This window comes from Plasmopara halstedii, assembly GCF_900000015.1.
Source record: "Plasmopara halstedii genome assembly, contig: Scaffold_3060, whole genome shotgun sequence".
Taxonomy (NCBI): Eukaryota; Oomycota; class Peronosporomycetes; order Peronosporales; family Peronosporaceae; genus Plasmopara; species Plasmopara halstedii.
In genome coordinates this window covers 287,216-287,683 of record NW_020189964.1, presented here as the reverse complement: position 1 = coordinate 287,683, position 468 = coordinate 287,216, and the positions used below count along the sequence as shown (strand labels likewise).

The following is a 468-nucleotide window of genomic DNA, read 5'->3' as shown; positions in this document are numbered from 1 at the left end:
AACAATATTCAGGTTCGAGTAGTGTGCAAAAGCTGCAAAAAACCGGGATTTAGTCAGACTATACTTGTGTCGACTAAAAAGTTCGAAGACCACGTCGCTGCACACCACTCGGGATCGATCGAGGCAAGCAAGGAGTCCACTGTTCTGTCTTGCTTTCATCCCAAGGGTGAGGCGGTTATACTGAGCGGCAAGCTGTTGGAGCTGCTCGTTGAGTGGATCATTCAAGATTACCAAGCCTTGTCTGTTGGGGATTGTCCATATTTTGAAGCGCTCATGGAGGGCATCAATCCAGCGTACCGTATCCCAAGTCGCAACACCATCAAGGCGCGCATTTTGGAGCTGATGGAAAGCACGAATCTGCGGATGAAGGCTCGGATTGCGGAGGAGAAGTCAAAGGGGGTGTTCTTTTCATTCACACTCGACTTTTGGACATCCGTAAACAACAAACCTTACGTCGCGGTCACAATT

General features: G+C 48.9%; 1 protein-coding gene across 1 annotated transcript; it reads right to left on the bottom strand.

The window, feature by feature from the left end:
* Positions 1-8: 8 nt before the first annotated feature.
* Positions 9-332, bottom strand: PHALS_06575 (uncharacterized protein; the record flags this gene model as incomplete). Its single annotated transcript, XM_024719884.1, has 3 exons — positions 9-32; positions 106-241; positions 298-332. The coding sequence occupies 3 exons, from the start codon at positions 330-332 to the stop codon at positions 9-11; spliced, it is 195 nt and encodes a 64-aa protein (XP_024585139.1).
* Between the last annotated feature and the right edge of the window lie 136 nt (positions 333-468).